Source organism: Ictalurus punctatus, chromosome 17 (assembly GCF_001660625.3).
Source record: "Ictalurus punctatus breed USDA103 chromosome 17, Coco_2.0, whole genome shotgun sequence".
Classification (NCBI taxonomy): domain Eukaryota; kingdom Metazoa; phylum Chordata; class Actinopteri; order Siluriformes; family Ictaluridae; genus Ictalurus; species Ictalurus punctatus.
This window is the reverse complement of record NC_030432.2, coordinates 14,168,395-14,185,173: the sequence shown is the minus strand read 5'-3', so window position 1 is coordinate 14,185,173 and position 16,779 is coordinate 14,168,395. Positions and strand designations below refer to the sequence as shown.

The 16,779-nt window shown below is 38.1% G+C and overlaps 2 protein-coding genes across 2 annotated transcripts in view; both read right to left on the bottom strand.

Moving 5' to 3' along the window:
• The window catches only part of ece2b (endothelin converting enzyme 2b), a 59,093-nt gene extending 54,740 nt beyond the window's left edge, over positions 1 to 4,353 (bottom strand). The window contains exons 1-2 of the mRNA XM_017490751.3: positions 4,209 to 4,353; positions 3,962 to 4,109 (exon numbers count right to left, since the gene is read on the bottom strand). Coding sequence (XP_017346240.1) covers positions 3,962 to 3,994 — 33 coding nt within the window. The 5' untranslated portion in view covers positions 3,995 to 4,109; positions 4,209 to 4,353. The remainder of the gene's footprint in view (positions 1 to 3,961; positions 4,110 to 4,208) is intronic.
• Positions 4,354 to 10,054: 5,701 nt separating this feature from the next.
• Positions 10,055 to 16,779, bottom strand: part of LOC108277430 (E3 ubiquitin-protein ligase TRIM50) — a 7,860-nt gene continuing 1,135 nt past the window's right edge. Inside the window, exons 1-6 of the mRNA XM_017490183.3 lie at positions 14,707 to 16,779; positions 13,596 to 13,691; positions 13,244 to 13,474; positions 12,556 to 12,578; positions 12,225 to 12,355; positions 10,055 to 10,843 (exon numbers count right to left, since the gene is read on the bottom strand). The exon at positions 14,707 to 16,779 is cut by the window's right edge and continues 1,135 nt beyond it. Of these exons, the coding sequence (XP_017345672.1) occupies positions 10,275 to 10,843; positions 12,225 to 12,355; positions 12,556 to 12,578; positions 13,244 to 13,474; positions 13,596 to 13,691; positions 14,707 to 15,114 (1,458 nt within the window). The 5' untranslated portion in view covers positions 15,115 to 16,779 and the 3' untranslated portion in view covers positions 10,055 to 10,274. The remainder of the gene's footprint in view (positions 10,844 to 12,224; positions 12,356 to 12,555; positions 12,579 to 13,243; positions 13,475 to 13,595; positions 13,692 to 14,706) is intronic.

Sequence of the window (16,779 nt, the reverse complement as noted above, 5' to 3'; positions counted from 1 at the left end):
CCTAAGACTTTTGCACAGTACTGTACCATTTAAAAATGCTAAATAAATTTCTTCTCACAGAAATGTGAACACGTTACGTACATTTTTTTATTATTCGTTTACACTGTGTCCACCATACTGTTACTATAGAAACGATCACATTAAAACAAGCGCATGTATATAGAAATTGCAGTCCGAACTACTCTGTGTTTTAGTAATATAGAAAATTAATCAACAGCATCTGACCAATCAGAACCAAGCATTCAGAAGCTCTGTGGTACAATATGGTATACTGATGTGTAACTGGGATAAGTTCTTCAAAATACTGATGGCATCTGTATAACATTTGTCGACTCAAATGCATCATTCCAAAGATAGCATAAGGCAGCTATTTTCTAGAGTGCCTCACTTTAGCCAAATTTGGAGGTATAACAGCATGCATCTTCCTTAGCAAATGCAAGCACACATTTCTGTTCAGAATCCCATAGATTTAAAAAAATAAATAAATAAAAAGAATTGTTGCCAGAGTATGATGACAGTACAGGGTGTCCTGAAAATAAACCGTTTCTTATTTTTAAAATTACTTCCCAATAAGACGTTTAAACAAGTAGCAATTTTAAAGGTGGAGTTCATCATTTTTAACTGTGTTTCTAAACCAAAATATTCACATGCTGTGAGGAGAAATAAGGATTTGTTTTGGTCATTTAATATACTTCCAGTGCAAGTATCTTTTATTCACTTCAGATTTACACACATAATGACTTCTGACTTTGTTCTTATAAACACAAAAAAAAGTATTTAATAAAGAAATAAAGATATGTTTAAAAAAAAATGAAAACAGTGGAGGTGAAATGAGAGCGCAGGATGGAGAAATTCCAAAGGAAAAGAGAGAGAAAGCACACAAAAAAAGCACCAGGTGAGAGGTAGTTAAGAAAGAATAGCTGAAACTCTAAGAGGAAGCTTGTATGTAGCCTAATAAATACCATCAGTGTACTATCTTTAAAGAAACAACTGCCTTATTTAAATTTGCATATATAGAGTGAATGTCAGTTCGAGGGCAACCTGGCATACCAGCTAAACCTTCATACTAGCAAATGACAAAGCAGCCACCATTCATTTTCTACATGTGTGTGACATGAATCTATGCAGCCACGATTTCAGCAGAGAGTAACAAACCAACATTTTGAATTAAATGCTATGCAAATTAGGTACAATACTGTACAAACAAAAATCCAAATGACCAGCGTGAATGATTACTCAAATCAATCCTATGGCACATGCACTCCAATATTTCTTCATTTCTCTATACTCACAACTTAGGTTCCTACCTGCATTAGTTAATTCACATTTCCTGGTTGATGGACAAAATTGGAATAGATTTCTCATTACATTTATATAGAGAAATTAAAAAGAAAAATCAAGTTTGGATGAAAGTAGAAGATATTGTTAGTGCCTCTGATGCGTGTACACATCTAGTAGCTAGCTTGCTTTGTTAATTTGCCAACTACCATGTAATATGTGAATCCAACCACTTATCACACAGATTAGTGCATTTGTGTGTTTTATTTCTGTTTAACTAGTTACCTGTAAAAGCCATAACAAGAACACTTGTAAGTAATAAACTACACGTGATATTAACAGGGTAACATTGCATACTGTATATCCTGGTGTAAAGAGGAGCAATGTAAGCACGGACACAAGAATTACATTACTTTGGCAATTGGCTGTGAAATTATTCAACTGTTTGCATACATTCTGACTAACCATTAAGGGTTAAACTTTAGACAGACTCAAACAAACCGGTTATATGTGAAATGCATGACCATTATTTTGGTGACTGCCTACATGCTGAACAAAGCAGAAACAATTACAGACTACATGTTGCAACCTACTTCGAAGTTCATTTGTGAGAAGTAGTTTTGCCTTCATTTCTTTGGCTTACTTTGGAGAAACAACAAACCATCTTCCCTGTCCCCTCAATGATCCAGGCCATGCAGATAATGAAGCAAAGCATGAAATGTCCCTGTGGCTATATGGACATTAAGCTAATTGGTGTACTGCATGGACTCATCCGCTTCTTCGCTACAAATGACAAACATGGCATGTTCAATTGGGCAGCATCTGTGAACATTTACCAAAACCAAACATTTCCAAAATTAAGGGCTATTAAAAAGCTTCAGTCGTATGGAACACAGTACAATCCTATTAGTTATGACAAGTCATAAAAATAACTCATATTTTACAACAAAAACAAATCCCTCAAGTTTCAATCATCAAAGTACAAAGATTTGCCCTGAACAAGTACACACTTTCAGAGCCCTGCTGAAACCTCCACCCCTACAAAAAAAAAAAAAAAAAAAAAAAAACAGAAATCATCACAGAAATTATGATGGTTTCCACTACAAATCATCAGGTAATCATTTAAACCATGACTGGTCCTTAATGGTATCCACTAGACATAACATGCCACCAATAGAAGGTAAAAAAAAATTACCAGTAAATACCCATTATGGTTTCCCTTAAAACCAACACAATTCCCATCATTACCATTAAAACAATTACAAGTTCTTTAAGGGGTTTCTGTTCTTTTCAGCAGGGAGTATGCTCCTGACTCTCACAACCTCGGTGCTTAAAAAATATATATTGCCAACAAAAGTGACTTTAGATTTAAAAACTAAATTTAGAGGGCAGCTTAACTGTGTTAGCTGTGCGTGTGGCGCGTCCGCGTCCACATGGTATTAACTACAGGTGGAAGTAAACTTGTGTTCTGTCCGATATGTTTATCACTTCCGTTCAGTTCATTAGTTATGGATATTTTACGTAATATCATGCAAAGCCGTGAATATTAAACATGTAGACTGGAAATAGTTTGAAGAGGCTAAGTTTAGATAAAAATAATTTTAAAAAATACTCCAAAACAGGGAAGATATTAATTAAAAAAATAGTGTTTACTGTTGTCAGAGGGTTAAAATCAGCATCATTATCCGCTCAGGTGTGTGCTAGCGAGCAATGCGCATGCGCACTTCAATTATGCACTTCAATGTTTTCATATCGTTTAATGCTGGTGGCATTTTTTTTTTAATCATAGCGTTACCACAGTATGATACCATAGAGGTCATAGTAATAACGTAGGCAAAAAAAGGCTACTTCCGGTATAGTTTTGAAGCCATATAAATGCGCGCTAGAGTAGGACATTTTTGATAAGGTGAAGATAGAAGAGGACAGAGGTCACGGGCAGGGAGTGATCAGATAGTGACTAATTCATTTAAAAAATAATCATCGGTTTAATACATCTAATAGTAAACATTTTGGACAATATTAGTATGCGGCGTCTGTTCGAACAGACATCGCCCAGAACTTGTCGCCATGGATACCATATGTCAATTATTTTCTACTTCAATTGGCGTGTCTTCTGTTCAACAGCCAATAAGAAGCGCGCGCTGTAGTAGGACTCGAGGCGCGAGCACAACACAGACAGCGCCGCTCAGTCAATGTGCTGCGACTCGTTCAACGAGCAACAAGTTATCGAGTTTATAGGTTCATTTGTCCCGTGTGCAATGCCAGAACACAGCCAGGGTGTAATTACAAACATTACATATTCATGCTGGTAAATCTGGACAGTGACTTTGTTTTCTTTCCGCGCTCCGAGGCATAAACAAAGGTTTCAGCAAAACCACTGCAGCACAGACACGATGCATGGCATCAAAGAAAGAAAGAAAGTACATGTTCAGATCGAAGTTATTTACAGCCTAATCACGTAAGCATGTAGCGCAGACAGGGGTGGAAAAACATGAACGCTATGCTATGCAAATGGCTGGCCTGTCTTCATATCTGCAGTATTTCCTTTATGTTTACAAACACCGAAGCGTCTGAGGTTGACTAGAGAAGGTCACGCCGATTTCTATCTGTTCCTTTTATTCAGTAAGAGCAACATGGGCGATACGGAGAGGAGAACATCTGGACAGTATCATTCTGCACTTACGTTATTCCGCAGATCCTGCAGAGCCACGCTCATCGTGCAGACAGAGATCCGGGGAGAGGCGAGGAGGCGAGCACTTCACTCACTCCACCTCTGCGTGCATGTGGGACTGACCCCGGCGTGCTAAGCCATCTCTCCTCTCCCAACGGAGCTGAAACAAAGGTGCACCCCCTGTTTAAACCCTTACTGACACGCACACAGCTGATTACAAACAATTTCCATTTCAGAGAGAGAGAGATGAAGCGGTTACCTCTCGGAAGGTAATGAACATGCGACGAGCCAGCGCGTCTTCGTCTTCTACCGCTTCCGTCTCTGAGCGCGGTTTAGCAACGTACAACATAGGCTGATCACTGTAGGAGACTGCGATCAGCCTGCAGACTCTTCCCTCTGTCCTCCTCTTTCACCCCTCCCTTCTCTCTCATGCGTCTGTGTACAGAACACGCAACACGTGCGTCAGGTGGAGAATCCTTGTGAAGGACATAATATTATACCGGAAGCCACACTTTGCAAACATAACCAAGAAGTGCAATTAATTTCAATATAAATGATAATTGTTAACTGGAGAACAGGATATTCATGTGTCAAATATTTGTTGACATTCAGTGTCCAGCCTTTTAGACATGAGTCTATAAGAGGAGGGGCAGAAGAGTACACCATGGGGTAACACAGAGACAAGGTTGCATTTGCAGAACATCTATTGTTCTATTAAACAGAAACATAATGGCATTGATGTGCGGAGCTTGCATGTTCTCCCCGAGCTGCGGGGGTTTCCTCCGGGTACGCCGGTTACCTCCCCCAGTCCAAAGACATGCATGGTAGGTTGATTGGCGTGTCTAAAGTGTCCGTAGTGTATGAATAGGTGTGTGAGTGTGTATGTGATTCTGCCCTGCGATGGACTGGCACCCTGTCCAGGGTGTACCCCGCCTTGTGCCCCATGCTTCCTGGGATAGGCTCCAGGTTCCCCGTGACCCTGGAAAGGATTAAGCGGTAGAAGATGGATGGATGGATGGATGGATAATGACATTGTGGCTTTTGGCCATGACCAAAGTGACATTGGCTTTTGCTGATCATGGTGTATTGGCTTTATTGGTGTTCTATACTAACAGGGTAGATTAAGTGCACTTGTAACACCCTGTTTTTCTTTTTGCACTACCACACAAATCTGTACATGGACAATTGATTTTTCTAATGTTTTTTTTTCTTTCTGTTTTCTGTCTACAAATGAAATTGGCACCAAAACCATCCATCCATCCATCCAATTTCTGTACCACTTATCCTACACAGAGTTATGGGGGAGCCTGGAGCCTATCACAGGGAATTCTGTGCACAGGGTGTGGGACACCCCGGACAGGGTGCCAACCCATCACAGGGCACAACCACGGACACATTCACACACTGTGGGCAATTTGAAAATGCCAATCAGCCTACAGCGTATGTCTTTAAATTGGGGGAGAAAACCAGAGGAGCCCCCCCCCCCCGCCCCCCATCTTTAAACTGACTGATATTTATGTTTCATCTTTGAAGAGAAATTATGTGTGTATATATATATATATATATATATATATATGTATGAATGTGTGTGTGTGTGTGTGACTTTTTGCTGAGAGGCTTTAACTGATTAAGAATTTACTGTGTTGCAGCTGCCTTTTGCTGATCATTTGCACGTTTGTCCAGATTTCACAAGAACAATTACCTTGCTTTGCTATAAGATATGTCATCACAGTGATACATAGGGTCATGTAGGCAAATGGAGGTGTCTAAAACAAAGACAAGGGATGACAGGGGGAAAATTTCCCCACAGAACAGATTTGCTGATATCATTAGAGTAGAGATGTGCAGGTAGTTTATATTTCCCACATTCAAAAAGGACAAAGAGGACTGAGGCCCTTCAAGATCTGAGTTTGACACCCTTGATGTAAATAATACTCTGCAGTGTAAGCTCCGCCTGCTCCGTGCAGCAGAGTGGGAAGCTGGATCTGCACCAAGACATAGATTAATTTGCGTCAATTGGCTCTCCTTCTGAACAAGGACAAACTGATTGGACTTGGAATAAGTGAAGCAGAATCTTTTTTTGGAAACACTTTAAGGCCATTATATAAACAACAATGACATGGTGAAATTTTTAGTTAATAACACTCCTTCCTGACCAACCCGGTCTGACCTTATATCATCTTCACTCCAGCTGGTCACTGCTAAATAGAATAACTAGGAGAAGCTATAAATTACACTGACATGCATTCAAGTCAATAATTTATGGAGTAATGAAACATACTGTTGTATATCATCATGCAGGCCTGTAAAACCAGTTCATGCTAAGAAAAAGGGGAACTGTCTCCAAACTGTGGCCCAACTTTTAGCAGGTTGATTCTTTACTTTAGTTCACATAGAGAGTACGGAAGTTATCCCCAGCCCAGGTTAGAAGTGACAACAGGGAATCCAGTGACACTGAATAGACTTATTTGATCAAAATATGTTGATGTTGGGCCAGGACATTATGTACTATGAGCCTGCTTCTGCTGGTAGCAGATCAACCCAACCAAACTGCTAATGTTTAACACTTTATACTCCTGCCATTTCTCGTTAATCAAAGAGAAAACAGCTATTTTTTTTTTCTAATAGACATGCTTATGGCGAATGGGTGTATATTGGTGACATGCCTGATCAAGTCTGCATGTCCAAGCATAAGCTATATAGCTAGGTTTATTTTCAGACATACCTACCTCATTAAATGTTTAAGTAATACTTAAACTTAACACTGTTTAAATAGAGAAACAATTGTGTACTGCTACAGAATGAAGACACACAGACAGTTCGATGTTGAATATTGTCAGTGTTAAAACTTTAACCATGGCCATAAATAGATCATAATCTTTGCCAATTTGCTGTGGTATAAGAAGAAGAAGAAGAAACACGTCAAGGCATAGCATTAACAGTAACTGAGGACACTTCTCGTCATTTATTATTTTCCTACACAACAACACAACCTGTCATGTTTTATTCTTTATGCAACATGTAGTTATTGCTCATTTTAGTGCTTAAGCAACAATTAGTCTGGAAAGAGTTTTCTTAGTAAGCATCCTCTCTTGTGAAAAAAACAAAAAAGGATCTCATCTTTTTCAATTTCTTTATGTATCTTGTTCCAACAAGATGGGAACACAAGGTCACTAGACAGATAGCACTGTTGATCGGCCGTCTACAGACATCAGCAAAGCTCCCCTTGAATAGGCCCAAGGCCTACAAGGCACCAATAGTTCACCCTCCACTCATCTACCCACTCATCCACACACGAAAAATGTGAGACAAGTCAAACACGGCCTTATTCACACATTGCAATTATTGTCAAAATAAATGTTGTCATAGGTGTCTATGTTAAAACGAAACCTTTATTTAATTTAATAACGCTTATTGCTACCTAGGTCAACATAATGAAAATGACTGCATTTTTTAAATGTAATCTTTGGTGACACATCTACAAATGAGTGTAATATTTGTTAACTGATAGCTGCTCTCTTCAAACTTAACCACTGGGGTGTCCTGAAACACTGACATTTTTGGTATCCCACTACCAACTTGTTTTGCAAACGGTGGAGCTCTGATTTACTCACATCAGAGATCAACACAGAGTTTTGGACTGCTTTTTCAGACCCTTTACAGAACACATTGCATAGATATCCAACTCTGTCCACCTGAAGCTCAGTGAGCTTCTCATGCTTTGATATTTGACCGTTTGTAATTGCTGTCATTTTTTATTCATTTGTAGTTATTACATTTAATTCAGCTACTGTATTAAAGGAAAACTAATCTGAGACTGTGGATATAGAAATAAATGTCTATATAACGTGAACATAAGTGTTATTTGTCACATCACAAACGGCACAGATTTATATACAACAATCAGCTGTATAACTAGAATCATTCTGCCTTACATAAAAAGGGGAAAAATCCTTTTACATGTCATTGTCTCTTTAATCAGAGATGCTATGTTCATGGACACACTCTTTATTTTCTATGTCTCTCTATGACTTTGATGCTCTGTACTGGTCTTACTATCACCAAGGAGACGGGCTGAGGCGTTGTCATAGTATTGCCATAGCAACTCCTCTAGCTTGTTGGAGGCCAGTGATCCATTATTCCCATAGTGCGGGTGAGTGGGTGGAGATGGGGAAAGGCAGAGGAAGCGCTGGGCCTCGGGGAAAGGTCTCACTTGTTCTGTTAATATATTGATTGCCGTTTTATTCGAAACATCTCACTGAAGTGCTCTGTATTTGCTCTTTTGTTTCATCCAGATGAGTCCTCTATTATTTACCTCAGATGTAGCTAATGCAACAAAACAAAACAGCCTGTTCGATTATATATATTAGATAGATAGATAGATAGATAGATAGATAGATAGAGAGAGAGAGAGAGAGAGAGAGAAATGTTGTGCAGTAGTGAAATGTACATCATTTTGTTGAATACTGAAGACCCCATTTTTAAACTATGGAAGGGGGTATCATGACATGGGAACTCATCCTGTGCAGTGAAAGTGGCTGGGGGTGTTTTTTGTTACTATTAATAACCTATTTCCTATTTTTGTTCCTATTAATTGTTAATAATAATAATAATAACAAACATACATTTCCACCCTGTCAGTAATTCAAGTGCCTTGGATTCAAGACATTTATTACTGAAAAGCTAAAAACCTGAACATGACTTTGATCTACAGATGTGTACAGAAAATGTGTCTGCCTCTCACTTGAGGTGTCTCTTGGGCAAAATTCTTAATTGCCTTCACTTTTAAGGTTATAATTGAGTTTAGTCTCAAGAATAAACTAAATTCTGTTTTGTTATGCTGTACAGAGATAGCTGGTTGTGTAACAAGAAGACATTTTCATGTGTTAGATGTAGAAACACCAACACTGCCATCTAGTGGTCAAATACAGCCAGTGCTGTTTAGATGACGTCATTCATCCATCCATCTTCTATACCGCTTATCCTACAGGGTCGCGGGGAACCTGGAGCCCATCTCAGGGAGCATGGGGCACAAGGTGGGGTACACCCTGGCCGGGGTGCCAGTCCATCGCAGGATACAATCACATACACATTCACACACCCATTCATACACTTTGAACATGCCAATCAGCCTACAATGCATGTCTTGGGACTGGGGGAGGAACTGGAGCACCTGGAGGAAATCCCCGCAGCACAGGGAGAACATGCAAACTTCAGACACATAGGGAAGCAGTGAGAATAGAAACCCCAACTCTAGCCACGTGAGGCAAATGTGCTAACCTCTAACATTTACCCTTCTGCTTAAAATCCTATTAAATTTGTGTGATTGCAAAAAAAAATATATATATATATATATATATATATAAATCAAATAAATAAATAAATAAATCTGTTAATGGTTTACCAAAAAGTTTTTGTTTTTTTTTAGCTTGTTGTTCAGGCTATGTTTAACCTACATATAATTATGAAACTTATAAAAATAGAACTTATACTTACATAACTGTATTTAAAAAATAATGTTTCATGTAATATATCTCAGTCCATGAAGGTAGTTATAACATTCTCATTTATGGCATCTGTCAGACACTCTTATCCAGAGCAACTTACATTTATCTCATTTATACATTTGAGCAGTTGGGGGTTAAGGACCTTGCTTAAGGGCCCAACAGTGGCAGCGCTGGGGTTCCGATCAGAAGCCCAACGTCTTAACCACTGAGCTACCACTGCCCTTAAATAACTAAATACCCTATAACTGAATAATTATATACATCTTAAATATAACCTTACATTTTCACTACATAAAAAAAAAAAAAAAAAAAACTTTTCTCCCCATACAAATCCTTTATCACATCAAAATAAAAATTAAAAACATTGTGGGCAAATAAGTTTTAGAAAGGTATTTATTCATATGAAATGTTATTTATCTTATTTATAACTTTTTACAATAGCGAAACAACTGCAAAAATACATGAAATAATTTACATGTATTATGTCAATCACTTTGTAAGTAAAAGTAAAAAAATCCATCCTTTTTATATTCCAGTACTATTTATAAAATTTCTCATGCCTGATATTGAGATTAAAGCCTGAAGATCAAGTGGTATCTTCTTCAGGCTTCCCTGCCACAAATGAAGCAGACAAAATGTAGAAATGGAACAGTAATTAAAATTATTTTATACTTTCAGTAGTTTATCAAAACAATGTAGAAATATAATTTCTCTCTAAATAGTTGTAAAGTTTTTCCCACTAGAATTATGGGTACCACTATACTATCCGTATAAAACTATCATACAGGTTCGTTGTCACAGCCATAATTGCTTCTAGACTAATCTCCGTAGGCTTCAGTGAGTGGGTGTGGCAGGGAGATTGGCAGCTTGTTGGCACCACGCTCTTGCCAGCACACGTCAAACAGTGGGTAGACCTTCCCCTGCAGCTCAGCCTGATAAGAATAAATGAATCCGAGCTCATCAGGACTGTCCGCATTATAAAACGTCAGCTCTCCTCTTTCATAGTTCAGGAAAACCCCCAAGCAGTGTGGCTGACTCATGAGGGGCAGAGTGACACGAGGAGTGCTGAAAGCCTCATACAGCCTCCCCTCCTTCAGCCCAATCAGCCACACTCCACCCTCAGGGCTCTTGGGCAGTTTACTCTTACGGCAAGCAGTCCCTTTGATTAACCCCAGCCTCCATTTTGGCTTCTCTCCCACCTGGACCTCCCAGTAGTGCTTTCCTGAGGAAAAGCCACGGTTGGCCAGTACACAGTAGCTGTAGCTGAATCGCTCAGGATTGTTGGGCAGGCGGTTGACGAGGACTCCGCACTGCACACTGGTGTTGTCTTCACTGAGCTGCAGCATGGGGTGAGCTGTGAGAGAGTCAAACTTCAGGCATTCAGGAGCTGTAGAAAAGGGTAGAGCAGGTCTACATTTCACATTCATGCATTTAGCAGACCTTCTTATTCAGAGCAACATACAGATGTGTACTGAAGTCTCAATGACATGTCAGTATAAATCTTGGGCATTCATTGTAATAACACCTGCTCAGTGGTGGTGCTATGGTGGTCCCTTTCCATTGATGGATGGTGTAGAGTAGTGCTGACAAATTGTTCGTATCAAACAAATGACCGTATATACACTCACAACCACTTTAACAGAAACGCATGTACCCCTGTTCATTCATGCAATCATCAAATCAGCCACTCATGAGGCTGAACACTGGAAAAACATTGCCTGGTTCCTGTTCAACAATAGATTCCTGTTCTTGGCTGACAGTAGTGGACTCTAACCTATTGTGGACTTCTGCTGTTGTAGCCCATTCACCTCATGGTTTTAACTGTTGTGTGTTCTGATATCCTATTCTGCTTAAGACGGTTGTAGAGAATGGTTATTTGAGATACCATATCCTTCTTATCATCTTGAACCGGTCTGGCCATACTTCTCTGACCTTTCCCATTAACGTCCACAAAAATGCTAGATTGTTTTTGTTTTTTGAAACCGTTCTTTGTAAACACTTGAAACTGTTGTGTGTGTGAAAATCCCAGGAGATCAGCAGTTTCTGAAATGCTGACCGAGATCACATTTTCCCCTTGCGGGTGTTTGATGTGAACATTAACTGAAGCTCTTGATCTACAGTGTCCTCCAATAATATTGGCACCTTTGGTAAGTATGAGCAAAGAAGGCTGTGAAAAATTGTGTTTATTGTTTAACCTTTTGTTCCAAGAACTAAAAAAATGTAAAATATCAATGGGAATATACTTCAAATATATTTTTTCCTCATATGCATAGGGGTGCCAATAATTGTGACACACATATATAACAAAGCTATATATTATATATATATATATATATATATATATATATATATATATATATATATATATATATATATATATATATATATCTCTGTCTGATATCCATGAGAGCAGAGTATTTTTGTGAATTGTTTTAACAAAAGATCAAAAGTTTAAAAAATAAAGAATTTTTCACAGCCTTCTTTACTCATATTTAACAAGGGTACCAATATTAGTGGAGGGAACTGTACTTCTGCATGATTTTAAGCACTGTACCGCTGCCACTTGATTGGCTGATTGGATAATTGCATAAACATGCAGGTGTATGAGGATGGTGTTCCTATTAAAGTGGTCAGTGAGTGTATATTGTGTTATTGTTTCAGACAGCTATAATTATATCCAAAATATGAGTATCAATGTACATAAGAAAGTATTCATAAGGATTTTAACTTGGCTCTACATGCAACATTGACTGAATCCACTCTTTTACCTGGTAAAACTCTCCTGTGTAATCTCTTCCACACAGTCATTTTGATGTCACTGTGATTAAAGCCTGGGTTAAAGCTGATGGAGCTGTAGGTCCTCTCCTTCCTCTGTTCTCTCTGCTGGCTCTCTCTAAACCTGAAACATCATACACAGCTTTGAGGGTAGCAAAGATATTTCTTTGATCACTGCAGAAAAGCCACAATAAAATACATACTCAATCCACTTCCTGTTCAATGATTGTTTTAGTACATTTTGTTTTTTCTTTTTCAAATTCAGTGTTATTACTGAGAAAGTTTATTAAAAATCATACAGATTTAAATGAAAATGTTGCTTACCTTGGAGCAATAGATCCATATTTCTAAAATGAAAAACAGATAAATACAAGTTGGTCCAAGACAAGATGTGTCTTGATGCGTTTCTGAAGGTAGTTAATTTATCAGAAATTATTAAATGCATTAATATTACTTTTCCTCCCATATAATAAAGGTGTTTACAGAAAAAGAGATGTTTAAAAATTGTAGTGTCAAATAGTCAACATATTTAATAAAGTATAAAATGCCAAATTAAACTTTAAATACATTAACTTAAAAAATAAACTAAAAACCCTTATTTCTTCTTTTACATAATTACTTTTAAAAGGTTTTTTTTTTTTTTCTTTTCGCTGCAAATGTTAAATTAGGGCATCTATTGTCTTATCAGTATTTGGTGAAATAATGTGTCGTGTAGGAGATAACATGATACCTCTTAAATATTAACTCCTACCACTACCACTCCACATTTCCTCATCTTAGTTATAATGTATCTGTCTTGTATATAATATCCATAAGCTTTGAAGAGGTATGCCTGAATTAGTTCATTGTGTACAGACACTTTATAAGGATGTCAATATTATAAAGCTTATACAGACTATATAGAATATAATATTACATGAGCAGTAATAGTGACTAAGAGCACTAGTGATACTGTTACATTTTTTGTGATTGTTATGAACTGCTCCATGGCCAGTTTTACAAAAACACTCACAGTGATGAAGTCCAGATGGCCCTCATTGCTCAGGGCTTCCAGTGTGCCTTCAGCCTCCTGGAACTTGGCCAGCAATTGGCTCATGTGATCAGCCTGGGTCTGGATGGAGGCGATGAGAGTAGAGGCGGTGTTCTCCACCTTTTGCATGAAGCTGGCCTCCTCGAGCTCCACACAGTGTCGCAACTCTCCAAACTCCTTCCGGACCACCCATTTCAGCACATCCGACTCATTCTACACACAACCCAGAAATTGTTTTTAGGTTAAAAAAAAATCATATAGTCACCTGTTTTGAAATCACGTGTCATTATTCAGAAAGTCCTAAACCTAACCCTGAGTAATGGAGTTAACTCACTGTAATGCGAGACTTGTTGTAGGCCATTTTACAAATCTGCTCCTCCAGCTTCCTCTTCTGTGTCTGAAAGTTAGTCATCAGACAGGAAATGTCCTCCTGAGGAAAGATGAAAAGCACAATGCACCAATGCACTTTGCTGCATGCTTACTTTCATTACTCCCCCCATGTGAAAATAACAGGGATATTCTTATTCCAGCATTTGTGTTCTGTAGTGTATTTTTGATGCAGACTGATTATAAGAGGAAATTCAATTGTGTCCTTGAAAATCCAATTACAGCAGAAACAATGAATCCTCACTACATTTATTGAAGTTGGTTTCATATTATTTTTCTCAGCACACAAGCAACAAATATGTTTGTAGGTTTTACAAAGACAAATGTGAATCCCTGTATAGGTTTTATTTTTAATGTACAGATACAGATTTTTTTTTTTTTAATGTACTTTAATGACAGATACCAAAATGATTTTAACTAAAAAGATATTAGGTGTTTTAGGTTTCAAAGATGTAGAAGTAAAAATAAAAACAAAAACAAAAAAAAAACAAGTAAAAATATATATATTTTTTTTGTAAAAAAGTTAATTGCACATACTTTTTTTTTTTTTTTTTTTTAAATAAATTGTACACCAAACCTTTACTTAATAATAACCTCCAAACTACTTTTTTTTGCTATCCTCTGAGCAGCTTTTGGATCTTCCCAGTTGTAATATTTTTCAAAAATAGATCTGGAGCTCAAGAGGGTTATAGTAATACTTTTAGTTCTTTCTTTGGATTATTTTTCTGTTAATTTAGCCTTATGCTCTGTACAGTGTTTCATCTTTAATATAGACTTACATCTCCTGCAGAAGCAGTGGGGGTTGCAATTCTTACCCCACTGTATATAAAGTGCAAAATTTGGAAATATATTTAACATCCTCTTACCTCATGTATTCACAATTGGTGTTGAACTTCTGGAATTTCCTGGATAACTTATTACTAAAAATTAATCAGCCAATATACTGCAGTATGTGTATAACTGATTGTATCAAATAAGATAATAATAGATAAAAAAAAAAAAATCTAGCAAAATATGGTTGCCATTCCAATTAACTGTAATTCTCATTGTTATTTTACCTTCATTCGGCTGTAGACGCTGCTGATTGGGGTGACCTTGTGTGCTCTGTGGCTTCCGATGCTACCGCACAGTCCGCAGATCAGTGTCTGATCTTCCTCACAGTACAGACTCAGGGGGTTATGGTGTTGGTTGCATGTCTCTGGAGGGCCTTGACCTGGTTCATTGATCTCCCGTAGTGCGTCCACAATGCGTGCCAGTGCCACATTGGGTGGAGGGCTGTCCCCATCCACAGCACAACGACATACAGGACACTGGAGTTGCCCCAGAGGATCCATGTCTATAGAGCGCACACAGCCACGGCAGTACGAGTGGCCACACTGCAACATGAGCGGCTCAGAGAAGACCTCCAAACACACAGGGCAGCGCAGTTGCTCCTCTAGTGACTCCAGACTGCTGCGTCTGGCCATCTGACACAGAGATGTCCTAAACTGCCCTTGAACACCAAGGGTTTAAAAGAGCTCAAACTTGAGGTTCAGTCTAGTTCAGCATGGCTGTGTTTATGGCTGAGGTTTTTTTGTTTTTTGTTTTTTTTTAAATTTCCAGTGTGTTTGGTGGCGTTCCTCAAAGTAGCTAGGCTCTTTTCTGTATATGGAATGAAGTTTTAAGCAAACAAGCCTTTCGGATAAGAGTTGCTCTCACCTTGTTTTCAACAAAGCCTCAGCTAAAGGTTTTAGTGCTACTCTGATTCAGTTTATCACAACACTACTAAATGTTACCTGAACCTCATAACATGGGTCACCTTCAGCGATTGTAACTGTATCAGCCACTGATTGCATAGCAGTGTAAACTCCTGACTCTGCACTAATGTTCTTATTATCAGAGAAAAGTGAGATTAAATGACTAAAAGCAAATTACAAACTAAAAGGGAATTTCAAACACTGCACATGATAAAGCATTTCCTTAAGCCTTGTTTTTGGCATCACAGAACTGAATATGGGGTTGTTGTTTTTTTAAAAAACACATTACATGTAATCTCTAAATGTACAGTGTGGATGTTATTTTACTTATTTATTGGTACATTTTAGAGTTTCACCACCTAGTGCTCACTAGTTTTGTTTGTTTTTGCTCACACTCAATTATATCACAATACACTAAACGACCTACAAGAACAGAAAGCCACTGAAATACAGGACATGCTTTAACAAATGCTTTTGAATGTTTTTGGTTAATAGTAAGTAAAAGTGAAAATTCGTAGGAAAAGATTCATAGTAAACAGATCATCTTAGTACATTTCCCTTTTGTTGTTTTTGGAGGGCTGCTGTGTTTACATAGGCATGTTTTACGCACACTGAAGGTGAGCTCACATTCTGGCATAGAAAGGAACTGCTAATATTGTTGTAGATTACTTTTAAGTATCTGCTCATGGACTGAGCCTAGTCTTTCTATTTCTGTTACTGAAATTATGGAAAATTCCAATAATTAAAAAAATAAATAAAACTAAAATCACCTTGGTGAAATTATTCAAATTAAAATAAAAGTTTGAAAATAATTTCCACATTGTGAAACAAAACACCACTTGGTCTACACACAACATCTAGGGGGTAACATTTTATATTTTCTAATGTGGTTGGCTAAAAACCTGCAGAGTCTGTTTCCAGATACATGTTTTTTTCTGCAGAACTGGGTTACTACTGTACTTCTTATGTTTTGTATACATTAGACTAATTATACCGATATTATCTACTTAAGAGTAGCAAGGTGGCAAAGTGGGTAGCGTTGCCACTTCATAGCTTCAGGGTCCTTGGTTCATTCCTGAGCTCAGGACTGTGCAGGATTTTGCACTTTCTCCCCATTTCTGTGCGAGTTCTCCCGTTTCTTCCCACCTACCAAAAACATGACAGTAGGTGAATTGGCTACACTAGCCCCAGCACCATCAAGCTGCCACTGTTGGGCCCTTCAGAAATGCCCTTAACCCTCTCTGCTCCAGGAGCACTGCATCATGGCTGATCCTGAACTCTGACCCCAACTTCTTAACATGCTGGTATGTGGAGGAAAAAATTGTTATAACATGCTATAATGTATATGTGACAAATAGAGCTTTCTTCTTCTACATTGTCCCTGAATGCATGTGA